At 39.1% G+C, this 14,773-nt stretch overlaps 1 protein-coding gene across 2 annotated transcripts in view; it reads left to right on the top strand.

Annotated features, from left to right (window-relative positions):
- The window catches only part of ube2f (ubiquitin-conjugating enzyme E2F (putative)), a 64,691-nt gene that overhangs the window by 19,604 nt on the left and 30,314 nt on the right, over positions 1-14,773 (top strand). For both annotated transcript variants that reach the window (XM_084725557.1, XM_084725558.1), the window contains exon 5: positions 11,365-11,432. In XM_084725557.1, coding sequence (XP_084581683.1) covers positions 11,365-11,432 — 68 coding nt within the window. The remainder of the gene's footprint in view (positions 1-11,364; positions 11,433-14,773) is intronic.

The raw sequence follows: 14,773 nt of genomic DNA, 5'->3' as shown, positions 1-14,773 counted from the left end.
TTAGAGCCTTTTGATGTGGTGGATGTTTAAACAATAGGATTCCAATAAAAAAAATCCCATTGCATCAACCTGCAGTTTGGGCAGTGTATTAGTCTGGTATTAACACTACCATCATCCTCCTGTCATATCATGCATGTCATCTGACATGTACAGTATCACCCACAGTGTTCTTATGCAGCATCCATATCCTCACCATCAGTTTGTAACCATCTGCAGCGCTCTTCCCATCATCCACTGTGAGAACTCTGTCAAACAGCAGCCTCAGTGAAGGTTCAGCTCTCTGCTCCACCACCGGGTCACGGCAGCCCCGCCTTTCCAGAAGTGACATATTTTGGCTGAGCCAAACTGTATTTGACCGTTCTAGTTTACCCACTCAAGCACAATCTGCTTCCTCCCATTTCACTATACTTCTTATTTCACAGCCTGGCTCCAAGGCTGTGACAAACCTGGGAGACCAAACAGAGCTCGTCTGTGCTTGTTCACAGACAAACTGTGAACAAGCGACAGAAACCACATATCTTCAAAGTGTCAACTTTCCATGAGTGAGGAAAAACAGCCATGTTTTCAGCTTTGTTCAGCCGGTCCAGTGGCTTTGACAATCTCAACTCATAAATGAAAAAAAATCCAAGTCACCAATTTTGGAGATAAATGATTTTCTTTTTCCTTTTTGTTCAGATGGTATGAAAAGGTGCATTTGAGAGGTGTCTCTTATTTTGCCTGATTCCTTTTATGTGAGAAGTGACTGCATCAGTTTTTGTTATATTTATGTTTTAGGAAGTAGTGAATTTATTTTTAAGTTTTCAAGCTGTTCCAGGCATTGTGTGTGTGTGTGTGTGTGTGTGTGTGTGTGTGTGTGTCTGATTCATTCGTCTTCCTGCCACCCGACTCGGCACTGGAACACCAGCTTGGTTTTCACAAAGGCCTTTGTAAGCAGAATCTGCAGAGAAAAGCAAAGATCAGCAATTAGAGACATGGTTTGGTGTCATGTTCTTTAAGAGGAGTTGGCAAAGAGATCGAGTTCTCAGAGAAAGACTTACTCAATTATTCAAAACCTGCGTCTGTGTCTCTGTCTGTCTGTCACACACACACGTCCACCCTTTTTTAAACATCCTTTCACTTGATCTTTTCTCTTTTTGTGTCTCTGCTTCTCCGCTTTTTAAAATTTCTTTTGGGGTTTTTGTATTGGTACTTTTGAGTCAAACCGTGCGTTGCTGGTTTGCATTTCCATCGCTGCTTTTAACGCGCTGAGCAGAGTCCTGCCCTAGATGGACCATCTTATGAGTGGGGCCGTGCAAGTTCAACCTGCCTCCACGTGGCCTGCGGTGAAGTCTCACCTTCTGTGTTCAACTTGTGACAATCCCCCTCCTCCTCGAAACGGTCTTTGTTAGTCTGTCCACTGTCCCAGCAACCACCAACTCTGATCAAAATAAATCATCAATTCACCGCATGAAAAGAGCACAAAGAGCCGGGCTCTTCAGGCTGGTTACCTATCACTCCTCACCCAGCTCAGAGCGCTCATGGTCCGGCTGAGTGGCTGTGTTTGCACCGCTGGATGAGAGCGCAGCGCAGCGCAGCAGCTGTCACTCTGCAGACCATTACATTAGCAAAATAGAATGACAAATGTTGCCCCAAAAATTGCCCAAAAAATCCATGCGGCGATGGATTCAGCCCATCGTCGACAGGCGATAGAGCCATCCAATCACCCAACCCTAATTTCATGTTTGCATTCAGCTTGTAGGCGTCCTGTTAAGGTTCTGCTGATGAAAACCAAACATATCCTGATTTAATATTAATTAATGCATTTAGATAACAAGGAATTTGTGGTTTGTGAAGAATTTATATAAAATCAAGTGTTTAACCACTGAGTCATTTGGCTCAGTCGTAGCTCATCTTCATTTAAAAGACAGAGTTCAGCATTAATGTTTATTTTTTAATTCACTTTCTCACTCAGGCAAGTGGTTCAGAAATCTATGTGCCTGAAGTCGTTTTTTGCTTGCCCCTGTACAAATTGTTTTATGTATTAGCGATTATAAAATAGCAACAAAGAAAGTTATTTTTAATGTTTCATCTTGTGCTGCAATGTCTTTAAAATGTCAGAAAATAGCAGAAAATGTCCGTTCCAATTTCTCAAAGTCCAAGGTCTAAAAGATGTTCAGTTTAATATGATAATAAAAGAGTGGGAAACCTCCATATTTGAGAGGCTGAAAACAGCTTTTTTCCCCATTTTGATTGAAAAATTAGTCTACTTCAACAATTAATCAATTATCAAAATATTTAATAGTTGAATTCTTTTGTGAGTTGCCAAATATTCTTTCCATGGCATTTTCCTTGCTCTGGGTGAGCGGGCGAGCTTTATTGTTGAGCCCTATTGGAGATGGAAATCCTCGCGGTGCTGGCTGACGTGCAGAATCAAACTGAGTCAGGCCAGGCCTGCACATGTGTATGGAAAGGGGATATTTCCATCTCTCTCTCTCTCTCTCTCTCTCTCTCTCTCACTCTCACTCTCACTCTCACTCTCACTCTCACTCTCTCTCTCTCTCTCTCTCTCTCTCTCTCTCTCTCTCTCTCTCTCTCTGGTTGTGAGGCTGCTTAATTGATCCTCTGCACTCCTGCATATAGATTATTTGATTCTGTATTTTTATTTATCTCCTGATTCAAATCAAGCAATTGATTAAAGAGGGGACTACGTCGAAACCTCGTGATACAACCTTGTTGTAAATGATGAATAAATCACCTCTGAGTCAGTCCTCATACAGAACACTATCATAATACGGTGTCATATAAAGTCATAATGGGCATATAAATGAGCATGAGAACAAAAATCCTGCCATAGACCTTTGTGTGATCTCTACAAAGCATGAATGCAAATGGAAAATGTGTGAACATGTCTTTTTTTCCCTCTATGGACCTGCCTTGCACGTTTTTCTCGCACAATCGGTGTCTGTCTCTGCAATTTAGTAGGTGGCTCATTTTTCTATTGTCCTCGTACTGTGCTGTCAAATTTCCTTTGACAATTGCAATACATTAGTTCGACATTAGACATACAGAGGCTTTAATTTGCGCTGCAGGGAAGGTAATTGTGGTCAGGCAGGAAAAATGAAATGCAGAGGGAACATGCCTCAGGATGCAAGTTGTCTAATATCTCTCATATCCACAGCAGTGTAAGGTAAAATCTTTTGGACTTGTTGTGAGGAGAATTTATAGCTCAAGGCTTATGCAAGTTCTTCTTCCTTTTTTGTGTGTTTTCTTCTGTTTTTGTTTATCTTACATGTTTCTCATGGGGATGGTAGGTTTAGCACAGCTTCCTTTAGATGAACATTACTCATGCTGCAGGTAATGCTGTAATTTAAGCTTTCTTATAGGCCCATACAAAAACACACTAAATACATATGTAGTTATGTCTTGTCCTCCTCTTTCATTTGCTTTATTGGAGGCATATAGTGCAAAAATCATCCAGGTGAAGAAAGCGCCTTATTATTTTTTATATTTTTAGTACCATGCAGCTTTTCGATTTCTTTCTTTTTTCTGAGAGTTTATCTAACTGCTCAAAGACCAAATCAACAATAAAAAAAACTAATTGAGCTGAAACAAATAGTCAATTAATTGATTCATCAAATAAAAGAAAATTAGTTGCCAACTATTTTGATAATCGATTAATCGCTTCAGTCATTTTTCAAGCAAAAATATCAAACCTTTGCTGTTTCTAGCTTCTGAAATGTGAGGATTTGCTGCTGTAATTTGTCGTTAATGATAGTAAATGAAGAGTCTTTGGGTTTTAGACTGGTGGCTGGGCAAAAAAAAGGCAATTTCAAGACGTCACTTTGGGCTCTGGGAAAGTGTGAGGAGCATTTGTCACGATTTGTTGACTGTTTAAAGACCGGGGGTGTTAAACTCAATTCCATCCAGGACCAGCATTATGGTTTCCCTCAGAGGGCCGGCTGTAAATGTTAAATTTTATAGATTAAATGTATGTACTTCTTATCTTACACAATTGCCTTACATAAAATGGAATTTTAGGAAGAACAATGGCCAGCAGGCAGGCGTCCAAGTGTACAAGTATTATGTAATATACAAAATGTAAGTAATAAATAAATAGATAAACGCTACAGGCTACAAGCACTTGGCTAGAGAGTCACTGATGAAAACAACTTTATGACACTGAGACGCGATCCAGCTGACGGACGCCTTTAGTGCACAGATAACAAAATCAGGATTCATTATGGGTCATGTAGTAGCAGATTATTGTGCATTGTGATTATGTTTTTGCTATTAAACTACATACTACATAAAAATATTTTTATTGAAATGTATGTTTTTTGCCAAGATTAATCATTTTTATACAATAAAAAACAACTTACAATGTTAAAGTCAGTCTTTTTCAGGCTCAGATCAGTTGGAATGTCTCTTTAGTTCCTGTATTTCCTTTTCCCATGCAGCAGCTCTGTGCTGTGACCCTGTGGCTCCGGACCCCTGTGTCTCTGAGGAATGGGGACAGCAGCAACACATTCTCACATGTCATTATCGTTGGATTATTAGAAGTACAATAATGAAAGAAAATTGGCATACAAAGTGTGTTGCCTTTGTGTCTCGGATGTGTCTTTTTCTGCTTGATTTGCATACAGATAATTAATGTATTGTTGTGCAAATATTTTAGGAATAGCAAGGTGTGTGTGTGTGTGGTGGGAAAAAAAGTCCATTTGTGGCAAAAAATTATGGTTAAATACCTTTTTTTTGCTCATAATGATCACATGTTTTTACATTTATGTTTAACTGTTCTATCAGTACTTTTCGCAGCAATCATCTTACAGCCCTTTTTAATATGTTTGTACCACCTTGGATGGTTGTTGTGTTTTTGCACATTAGCTCAGAGGTGATCGAGTTCAATCTTCTCATTATAGCTTCCATAGATCGTCAATGTGAGTCATGTCTGAGCTTGGGTATGATTACGTCAATACCTTATTTGGTATTGTGAGATCCTTGTCACAAATTTAGGGACACTTCTTTGTTGTTCAAATGTGCCGTTGTGGAGCCAAGTCAATAGCATTTGAATTTTTGCCGGATGAAAAGGTGCTTGTCCTACGTAGTGCACCAGATAGATGCATAAATACTTCATGCATTTTGGTTCCAGACAGCTATTATACTAATGTTAGAGCTTGCTGGTGCTTCTCCTGAAGTTATTACACAGATAAACAGGGTGAACAATGGATTAAGCTAACAGCAACAGTAAGAGGTGCTTTGGGGTAAACAACTGCATGTTTTAGTTTTTTTTTTTGTTGTTGTTGTTGTTGGTGGGCGGCCAAGAGAGGCTACAGAAGCTACGTGGTCATCAGAAGTTCATCTCTGCACAATCGTGTGTGTGTGTGTCTATTTTTGAACAACTCTAAACAATGCAGGGCACAAATTAAAGTAGGGCTGCGCAAGTAATTGAAATATTATTGAAGCTGCAGTATGTATTGCAGTAAGTGCAATATCCAAATTGCAGAAGCTGCAATTTTTTGATGAAGGAAAAATGTGTTTCAAAGAAGCTTTATAATGGAGTACTGGAGTACTGTAGTGCTGCAGAGATGCCCTCGTATTCAAATCTTTTTCTCCAGATATAAGAAAACACGTTTGTTTAGTAATGAGCCCAACAAATGTCACGGCATCGTGATATAATAGTATAATAGTTAATAGTAATAGTAATAGTTTCTTTTTTCAGCAAAAATGAAATATGTGATGCAAAAATGAAATTTCCCACTAATAGTGACTCATATCGTGACCACAATTTCTGTCAAAAGAATCAGAGCTATATATATGTATATATATAAATATATGTATATATCTATATCTATATCTATATATATATATATATACATACATATATATATATATATGTAATTAACTGTGCATATTGTTTTTTTTTGTTTTATTAACAACCTGTACTGTATATATGTTGTATTTTGTGTGTAGCATGAAGGGGCTACAGCTCAAATTTCATTGTGCAACCTTGTGCTCTATGATAATAAATAACCTTAAATCCTTATCCTTTGCAATGCCTGTGATCCAAGGGGAAAAGGACCAAATCTCACACAGGCTGCCTGAATAAAAAATATATACAAGTGGAAAAATGGGGAGAAAAGCTAGAAGACAAAAAATAAAGGAAAAAGTAATAAAACCCCTCTTTGGTCCACTGTTTTATTTCACTGTATATTTTCCGTACCATGAAACACATGAAGATCCTTGTTGTCTGGTGTTTTTTTTAGATATGCCGTCTCTTTCTATTGTACTCGCAATAATGGATATGTCTTGCAAAGTTCTGCTGGAAACAGCAATAATCTGTCAACACCAACTGTGCCCTTTACTTGTCACTCTGAAAATCACAATTACACTAATTAACTTGGATATGATGGCTAATTTCTTCCTCACATGATTTTTCCTTTGTTGCAGTCAAAACGCTCAATCCAGGAAAATGCTCCAATTATATGCAAGTGAGAGCGGGGGTTCAGACCGCTTCAAAAGATCGTTTTCAGTCCGCTGTCAGTTCAACTTCAATCATAAAGCAGACTCACCGCACCGTTGTGTGATGTAGATATGTATAGCATTAATTGAACTCACAATGAAATCCATCTGCTGAACATCGAAACTGTCAAGGAAGCAATCTCCGAAGAAAAATCTACAAACTACTGTATATAATTATGCTAAATCATTTGGTAACCATGGTAATTCATCAGCACATGACTGCAGGGATTTTTCCTGATACGTGAGGAAATGAACTGAGTTATGACAGATGTTTTGCCCGTGTCTTCCCCCCTGTGTATTTTAGTGCTTCCCCATTAACAAAGTGAACTTTTTCCCCCAGTGTCTCACAACTGTCCTGAATTCTACGTTCAGTTGTCCAAGACTTGACAACCATCGTCCAACTGAAGTCTTTGATTCTGAAATTGCTGCTCATGAAAACTTTCCTTAAGACAAGTAGAATAGGTTGTACACAGTTAAAGAAATGCAATGAACAGTATGGTACAGCTCAATTGGTGTGTCGATCCATCGCGAGAATCTATCTTGCCAGGCTTCAAGTTATCCCAGCCAATCAGCATCCTAGGAGGGAGTACTGGCAGCTGTGGGCGTGGTTTTATGTGTGAGGACAGCGACTTGTCTTGAACAAACAGTGGTGTCTCCTGAAGAGGTTAGTGTAGATACTGCAGTAGCAGCACTGAAGGCTTTTTGTTTTTCGATGGTAAAGACGTTTTCGCTCTTCTTCCAACCGGCTTTGGCAGGAGTTTGATTTACTCCTCTCCTAATCTCCTACATAAAGGATTCAGAAGTTGAGCACAATGATTAATCAAATAATTGATTATTAAATTAATCACCAACTGTTTTGATAATAATTAATCAGCCTAAGTATTTCTTTTATTTTTAAAAAAAGTAAAAATTCTTTGATTCTAGCTTCTTAAATGTGAATATTTTCTGGTTTCTTTAGTCCTCTATGACAGTAAACAGGATACCTTTGGGTTTCACCATTTTCTGACATTTTATAGATCGAACAACTAATTAATTAATGGAGAAAATAATCGACTGTGACAATAATCATTCGTTGCAGTCCTATCCAGAAGTAATAAGAATCTTCTTACCTTCCACAAACCAACTCACTAACCAGCCTCTTTGTCATTTGAACATTGTGACTCACTAACAAATCGTCTCTAGAAGTGTGTGTGTGTCTGTGTGTGTGTGCGTGTGTGTGTGTGTGTGTGTGTGTGTGTGCAGTGTCTTGTGACAGTAAAGACTGATTGTTCCCGTGTACTGTAGACACTCATGAATTATTTATGACCTCTGACTGCAGTAGTTAGCCAGTAGATGCTCTCTGTCTCTCCCTCTTTCAGTTTGTTGCTCTTTGTCCTTGTGTTATTCTTCCCTTATCATCCATCCATCCCTGGGTTTTCGGTGCTGTAGCTGTTCCCTCCATCCCTTCACTTTTCTGCTTGACACTTGATCCAACTACATCCCTGTACTTCACACAGCAGTTTCACAGTTTCTCTATCTCGGTCTCTCCTCATTAATAATACAGGGGAGACTGTTTGTGTGGTCTAATTAAATTGTAGCTCTGTCTTTGTGGCAGTGACTGGAGCTGAGTGAGGTTTAGATAGCCCCTTTTACGCAGGCCTTATCTCAAATTGCTCAGTGCTTTGAGTACACAGAGAGGGTGAGGACAAGAGAGATGTCTGTCTTTGCCAGTTTTTGAACATTTGGGGAAAAAAAAAAACTCTGAAACATGGATTTAAGTGCCATTGCTACTGTGTCAGAGCAGAATAGATAAAAATTGTATTGCATTATATCCTAATGTGTAAATTTCAGGTGGAATGGTACACAAAATTCGAAGTTTGGTACAGTATGTACTTCGGTTTCGGGGGCCTGGTTAGGTACATTTTCGATACAGCAGGGTTATAGAAGGTCAGACATTTTTTATTTTGAAAAATGTTTAACATTCCAGTGACTAATTGGTCACAAGTCTTACTGTAACAGTTATGGATGCACTGATCAGGCGTACTGGTTTTCAGCTTGACCCACTGGTCATTGTCAGAAATCCACTTCTGTACCAGTCAAATTTACGTGCATGTTTCACGATGGGTCACGACAGTAACGTCACACACACACACACACACACACACACACACACACACACACACACACACACACACACACACACACATACAGCATGTCGTCGGCCAGACAGACTCCAAAAACAGGATAAAGAGAAGAGAGACAAGTTAGACCTCTAGGGTAATGTTAGCTAGCAACATACAACGGTTCCCACACTGACAGTTAAAATCTCACCTCCTGTTATAGCTGAAGAATAAACAACCCAAGTCTTGTTGGGTGACACATTTTGAAACACAAAGCTTTGTTGTGTTTTCCTTTTATTTGTCAATCAATCAATCAATCAAACTTTATTTATATGGCACTTTTCATGCAAACGGTGTGCAACACAAAGTGCTTCACACAATAAAACACATACACACACAAAGCCTTTGTAATGGTAAAGACTAAAATAAGAACAGCACTAAAAAAAAAACTAACAAACTGAACTGTCATCTTTCTGTAGAAGTCTATTCCGAAACAGTTTTAGTTGTTTAGAGCACAATAACATCTGATTTAATGTGATGATGAAATTGAATAAGACCTTATCATTTTGAGCATATGCATATTAATACTGTATGTAATTTACCAGAGTTGTACGATGCTGGAAAACCTTGAAAACACACCTTGAAAATGCTTGAAAAGAGCTTGAATTTGATTTGAAAAGATGTAAGAACCTGGAGGATATTGATAGATTATTTTTACAGTTTGGGTCGCAGGGTGTACTGACATACCGATCCTGTACAACGTTCTGTACCGAACAATTGGGGATGAATACTCGAACCCTTCCAATTCCAGCATAAATAGAATTTTTGCCTCTCCATGTATTGTATGTAAATGAGATGGTTCAAAATATAGGTCACCCCAGAGGTGTATTTTAGTATGTGGTCCATGTGTGACTGCTGAACAAGCTATTTTTAGACAAAATGTGCAAGTCTGGATCCTTACTGCTCAGTGGAGCATGTACACATGTTCACTTGCTCGTTAGATCATTACAGGGCTTATTACTAAGTGCTTTCCCTTCCTCTCAATCTCTGTCTCACTGTCTTGAGTTCAATCAGAAGATGCCAAGTATCAGTCCACCTGAGTGAGTGCTAACAAGGCATGGGTTCTATAGTTATTTTTATCTAAGCCTGACTCTGTTCTCCACCTTGTCCTCTGCTCACTGCATGTACCATAAGATCACAGCAGAAATGTAAATTAACCAACTAATTAAAGAAGCCCTTGTAAACAGATTTCCTGTGCAAGTTTTTAATTGGTTTTAAAAGCTACGTAGTGGGGAGAAAAGAAGACAGAGTGAGAGAAAGAGGGAGGGACTGTGTGTGTGATTGGACAGGTATATAAATGTATAAAGTAGCCAAATAAATGTCACTGGAATTAAGTGAATATTTAATTTCTGCTTGCATGTCTGTTGAGGCCTCTCTACATTTGTCTACTCTCAGTGATGGAAGGGAGAGTTAAGCCAGTGTTATGTTTGACCTTCACATGTAGGCTGACCAAAAGGTTACACGTTATCCCTTTACTCCCCAGAGATGAACTCCTTGATTGAGATTCCATCCTTCCTAATGGTCCTGTCATTTAGTCTTCTGCTGCAGAATCATCGATCATGGCTGACCTGGTTGATCTCCGCTGACCCCAGTTACATTGCGCTCAGACACATTTGTATGCTTCATTTCAATGAGGCCACTGCATTTGCATGTGTGGATCCTGATGTAGAGCTCTCCGGCAAAAAACAATAGACACCCAAAAACCTGGCTCAGCTTCTTCTTGCAGTGCAACATCATCTGTCAGTGCATTGGGTGCATCAGATATGTGCCTGTGCATGTTTTGGATAGATTACTCTGGAGCTAAATTAGTATAATATCAATGTTGATCTTGCAGTTGTAGAGATTTAACTGGACTTCACTGATACAACACACCAACATATCATCTTCCATTTTTAAATGCAACGTGACCTTATCTTTTGGTGTGCAGATCTTTTCTTGTCATAGAGCCTTTCAGTGGGTGTCATTGGTTTGGCAGAGGGTTCCTTTTTCCATTGGTGTGACCTAATCCCACTCAAGTCATGTAGGTCAAGTGGTTGTGTCTGTGAATGCATGCGGGTATGTATGTCGCAATCACCAGTAGCTGGTCGCAGCTGTTGCAAATTTATGCTTGTTTTGTTTTTTCGTCTATCAGTGTGCATTCAAATAAAAGGATAAAACACACAGGAGATGCACAGAGATAACATTTCATTGAGGAATCATGAACAGGAGGAATCATAAACATATTTTTATATTAGCTGGCATACAAACAATTCCTGGGACAGCATGCGCTTTTACTCTCTCTGACTGTGTGAAAATTTGATGCACATGACAGAAGAAAGAAAGGCATTAAAATGTGTTTCTGGATGGTAAAACCCTCATGTAGATTGACATATGAATTTAGTGAGATACTTAACTGAAAATAGTTTGGCAACATGAAATTTAAATGAAGATCTACTGATCCCGGGTGCTCTGGTTGCTCACTTTATAGAGCGTGTCTACTAATCTGTTAACGGACTTCTTTACAGTGTTTTTCCAGTTAAAATCCATCACCTCCCTGTGCTTGATACTGGTCCATAAGGTGTTGATGACACACACAGTGTATGATTATGATTGAAGGCCTTCTTTCCACACGAAACTGTAAATTGTTGTTTGTCATAAAACACATATCCTTATGTCTCCATGACTGAAAACTCCTGTCCTCTGTCTTTCTTCTTCTCTCTGCTTCCAGATGAGGGTTACTACCAAAGTGGAAGGTTTCAGTTTGAAATAGACGTCCCCGAAGCCTATAACATGGTGGTGAGTCCATTTGTGTGTCTGCTTGTGTATTTGCTTTGTCAGTATTAGTCAGTAGCTTCCAGTTTTTGCCTGTTGAAGTAACAGCCCGTCCAGGTTTTGCAGTCAGATTGTGGTCTGCTCTTCTCTGTCCTGTTTTTTGTGTACAATGCAGTCTCTAGAACAAAGTCTTGGTGCCCTCAAATGATCATGGTGGCATCAATATGGCATTTCTTTCAATTAAAATTCATGAAGGAATATCGAGGTACTGTGCTTGAATCTGACAATAGATTTTTTTTTCCTCTGGGTAAAATAGACATTGTTTTTTTCACCTGAGTGAGTTGAAGCTTTTTTGTCGCCTCCTCCATTCATTCCTTCCACACAGGCTTTATCTCACCGTCTTCAGTGTGTTTGCGTATGTGTGAATCTGCATCTTTTGTTTGTATCTCTGCACATGTATGTATGCCTCGTTTATCCTTCTTTTGTCTTGAGTCTTTTATCACACATGCACACATACTCTGTTTCATCTACACGCAGCTCTCTGTGGCGGTTTTATGACGCCTGCCACGGTAAATAATGGTGTTGAAGTAGAGAATTGTTGCTGTGACGGATATTAGAGCAGAGCAGTGTGACCAGACAGGAAGACAAAGTTTCCGAGGGTTTTCTCATCAGTATGTTTCCTCTAATAAAGTCACATTAAATCCATAATGGGGTGGCGATTCTCCCTGTTAACTCTGGTAATTATGGGGAGTAGCTACACCAGGTGGGTGTTAGTAAGCACTTTCTGCTGCCTGTTAGCCTACACATCTAATGAGCTGACGAAAGCAGCCTACAGCCTGGTTTGACACCTAACCTGCAGCTCGCATCACAACAGTCCTTTCTCACATGTTGATTTTTCTTCACACTTATGGGCTTTAGGTAAGGTCTGTGGGTTGAATGGATTTCTGTCTGTCAGGTTAACCAGTATTTTAGTTGTGTAGTTAGACAGCAGTGCTCAGCTGATGAAATTCAATAACAGCAGTATGACTCAGAAATGCATCCTAAAAACGATAGGTGTCCATCTGGACAGGACATTAATTGATGATAGACCAACTGAGCAGGTATTCTGGGATATAATTAATACCTGAGGAGAGATTTGGAATGTGTGCAGTCCATTGTTACTCAAAAGAGGGTCTACTTTGCTGTTATGGGAAGGTGCTGCACAGTGGTGAGCTAGCTCCAATGATTGCACGAGGATTCATGAGTTGCCTTTTGTCATTGTTGTGCAATTAAAATGTTCGTCGTTGTTTTTGTTTTTTTTTCTCAACAAATGGGCCAATTTTATCTTTGCTAATAATATGTTGGATAAATGTGAATGTGTATTTTCAGACATGATTTGTATTTCCCTCACAAAAGAGAGCAAGCTTTTCAGCTTAATGACAGTCTAATGTTAAAGTGCTGTTCAGAGCTCTGTAGCTGTAAAACCTGTAAAAATCCTCTCAAAAGCTGTTATCTGCATTTTGCACTTGTCACAAACTTTCCCTAACAAACAACACGTTAACAGATCAGATGTGAAATTAGTAGGGATGTTTCTGATGACTAATTTCTCTGTTGACCATATGCAAATTTTAATTTAGACTAGTCGACTTGTCTGACAGTAAGGGAATACTCAGAAAGCAGTTTATTAATTGCTAATATGAACCACTGTCTGAAAAAATACTGTATCTATTAAGAGCCATTTGAAGCCGTTTGACAGCAGCTGACTAAATGCTTCAACTTTTCACACCAAAAAGGAGCACAGTGACTCAGGGTGAATGGTATTGTTTACCTGGAGCTGACGTTAGCGGCCAGCCTGACACACAGGGTGGCTAACGTTAGCAGTGCTCGCAGCGCCATCCTTCTCTGCTTGCAGGTTGATGTCCGTGTCTGTGCTGAATGTCGTCACATTACTCCAGTCGAGTGGTCAGTTAGTCACTTTATTCTGGCACGGCCTACATTCAAGCTTATTTTCATTTTCTGTGTCAAATCACGCTGGTTTTATGATCTGTCATCTGTCCATCTTTGCTGAGGTTGGGTGGGCCGGCGGGGCATTAACGCCTGAGCACATGGGCTGCATTTCTAGTGATTCATGCGTTTGCTACCCGAACACATGGATTTCAAGTGAATAAATAAGATAGACTGTGGGAGGAAGTCTAAAATTTTGACCCCCAGCTGATTTGGTCTCAGAATAGTAAGACAACATCAAGCCAGTATTTATGAGCTAGAGGGTGATGAAGGTAGACGTAAGCAAATGTGATATTTATCTAGAGCCAGGGCCAGGTTTTGAAAGGAGTAAAATTCACAATGAAATTCAAAATCAAAACATTGAGAGCAGGATGATATAATCGTTCTGTAATCTGTGTGAGTTTGTATTACTGCAGGGTTGAACTGAAGGTCGAGAAAGTGAACAAAAGGAAAATGGCACATTACAGTAAGAAGGCATTGTTTGGTTACAGTGCAATTAATACAAAGCTTTCTTCCTTTTCTTTCTTTACTCCGTCAGTGCTGCAGCCTCCACGTAACTGCTCTAACAGAACTGTAAACAACTTACAGTACAAAGTTCTAGTGATTTTACAACTGCTACTGTGGTTTTCACTAGTCAAGAAAAACGACAGCCAGCTTACACTTCTCTTTCAAACACACCATAAAACACTCACTGTTATTTAATTGTTAATGAGGAGAGCCTTTTAAGGCTAAGTGTCTTCTCAGATTCATAAAATGGCAAAAAGCACATTTTATTTTAAATGTATAGACATTTTTAACATGTTTGAACCTGCCTTGAAATGTCAAACTCTGAAAGTGAGTTAATGAAGAAGCCCTGTTGAGGATGTTTGCCCTCACAGATCTGAGCATCGTCTAACTAGACAAGTTAAAAGCCCAAAACACAGTGAGACGTGGAGCGTACACAGACACACGAGGCACAGAAACATCCGTGTTGGCTACCAACAGTGAATAAAACCATGTGTGGATGCTGGCCTGAGTTTTGAAGGCTGCTCAGTTTGAATCTCACAAAAATAACAATAAGTGGGAAATTAATAATAATAATAAGTGGGAAAATACACAAAACATATTAATCACATTACTTCAGAGACAAACGCTGTAGTTTATTTATTTATTCTTTTATGGTTCTGCTGCATTTTCTTGGCTATTTATTTATGTGTGTGTCACTACTGAACAAACATACATTTTAAAAGATTTGAACTGCATTAACAAGTAATTGAAAATACCAATGAATTGATTTTGAAGAGCATTTTACAAAGAGAAGAAAAGGTAACCTTGGGGAATCATTGAGGATCTAACGTCACTGCTCCTTTAAAAAAAAGCCTAATTTAACCTTCACAGAAAAT

The sequence above is a fragment of the Lutjanus erythropterus genome, chromosome 8 (assembly GCF_056507025.1).
Source record: "Lutjanus erythropterus isolate fLutEry1 chromosome 8, fLutEry1.hap2, whole genome shotgun sequence".
NCBI lineage: Eukaryota > Metazoa > Chordata > Actinopteri > Lutjaniformes > Lutjanidae > Lutjanus > Lutjanus erythropterus.
Note: the sequence above shows the minus strand (reverse complement) of the source record. Positions and strands in the feature narration are given on the sequence as shown.